Genomic DNA, 1,369 nt, shown 5'->3' with positions numbered 1-1,369 from the left:
CTGCGAAGAATGGTTGATTCTTGCGGTATACAATTCAAAGACAGAATGAGTGATAATGGGCATGCCATTATAAGAAACCACGTATGAGAACTGGTGGTTCTAGCCGTTTTTTAATGTGTTTGATTTGATGTTGCATTAAAGGCATGAGATTTTTCTTTCTTGAACTCTTCTTGTATGTATCTTGTCTGGAGATTGTAATATTTCTTATAGTGTCGTGGTTGGCTGTTAGAAAACAAAATGACTGATCGGCCTGCCGTTGCTTTGTAAAGCGAGGACAGGTTTTACCCAGAGGAAAAAATAAAGAGGATCCTGACGGCAAGGCTATGTGATTTACAAAACGTTGCTCTACGGCCCAAAAGCAAGCGTATTATTTTTGGACCTACAAATCTACACCTCCTGTCCATTTCCAGGCCGGCAATAATTGAGTAGAGCCCAATAACGAGATACAGAGGCCTGGACTTCTAGCAACATAGCAGCGAAACGGCATCCCAAGAGCAGGAAATCAGGAACTGCAGTCAACGATTCGAAGAGATGCAGAAAGCATTGAGAGTGTATGGACAGGTTCTTCGGCTAGTGAGGCGGTTACCAAAGGACTCAAGGCCTTATTACGCTAAATACGCACGCGAAAACTTCGTCAACTACAGAGATGTCGAAGTCAGTGACACACAAATCCTCGACGAGCTCTTCCTTCGAGCATATTACCACTCCCTATGGGTTCTCAACAAGGTCCTTTTTTTATATGCTTCTAATGCTTGTCTATATATGTGTGTTATGGTCGCTCTAAAGAGATCTTCTTTGACAGAGGTACATTTATTTGGTGCAGTATTCGGTTGATGAATCAACTGCTAATAAGCTAAAGGAAATTTGTTGCGGCTGAAAAAGGAACAATGAGTGTGTTTGCCAGCTGTTCGATGCCATGCCTCAGTGAGTAGGCACGCTTTCTTTTGTGTTCCAAACGCAATTTTTTGTGCTTATTTCTATAATTTTAAGATATTCATGCTTGCCGAATAGCAACAGATTGTTACGATCAATAATCATGGTCGATTGAATGAAGCATCTCATTTTGATCTAGTGTAGTTTTCTTCCATGTGTTTAAAAAAGAAATATAGTACATTTGTTTCTTAAAAAAAAGAAAGTTTAGTAAATTTGTGTTATTTGATAGGATTATTTTTTAAGATGTTTTTTATTTGATATATATTAAAATAATATTTTTTTATTTTTTAAAATTTATTTTTAATATTAATAAATCAAAACACACTAAAAATATATTAATTTTAAATAAAAGAATTAAATTGCTGTGAAATGTTTTTCTTTAACCGAGTTCCCAACTGCTCCTAAAACAACAGTTTTATGCTTTAATAATAATATG

At 36.1% G+C, this 1,369-nt stretch overlaps 1 protein-coding gene across 1 annotated transcript; it reads left to right on the top strand.

The window, feature by feature from the left end:
- The first annotated feature begins 258 nt into the window (after positions 1–258).
- On the top strand, positions 259–1,071 carry LOC133683122 (LYR motif-containing protein At3g19508-like). The gene is made up of 2 exons (XM_062106653.1): positions 259–726; positions 824–1,071. The coding sequence occupies exons 1-2, from the start codon at positions 532–534 to the stop codon at positions 875–877; spliced, it is 249 nt and encodes an 82-aa protein (XP_061962637.1). The 5' UTR covers positions 259–531; the 3' UTR covers positions 878–1,071.
- The last annotated feature ends 298 nt before the right edge of the window (positions 1,072–1,369 follow it).

This window comes from Populus nigra, chromosome 1 (assembly GCF_951802175.1).
Source record: "Populus nigra chromosome 1, ddPopNigr1.1, whole genome shotgun sequence".
NCBI lineage: Eukaryota > Viridiplantae > Streptophyta > Magnoliopsida > Malpighiales > Salicaceae > Populus > Populus nigra.
This window is presented reverse-complemented; position numbering and strand designations above follow the sequence as displayed.

Excerpts from the sequence above, each read along its gene's own strand:
- LOC133683122 (XM_062106653.1), top strand. The coding sequence starts at position 532 with ATGCAGAAAGCATTGAGAGTGTATGGACAGGTTCTTCGGCTAGTGAGG. Across the intron at positions 727-823 it reads CCCTATGGGTTCTCAACAAG|TATTCGGTTGATGAATCAAC; the intron begins GTCCTTTTTTTA and ends TATTTGGTGCAG.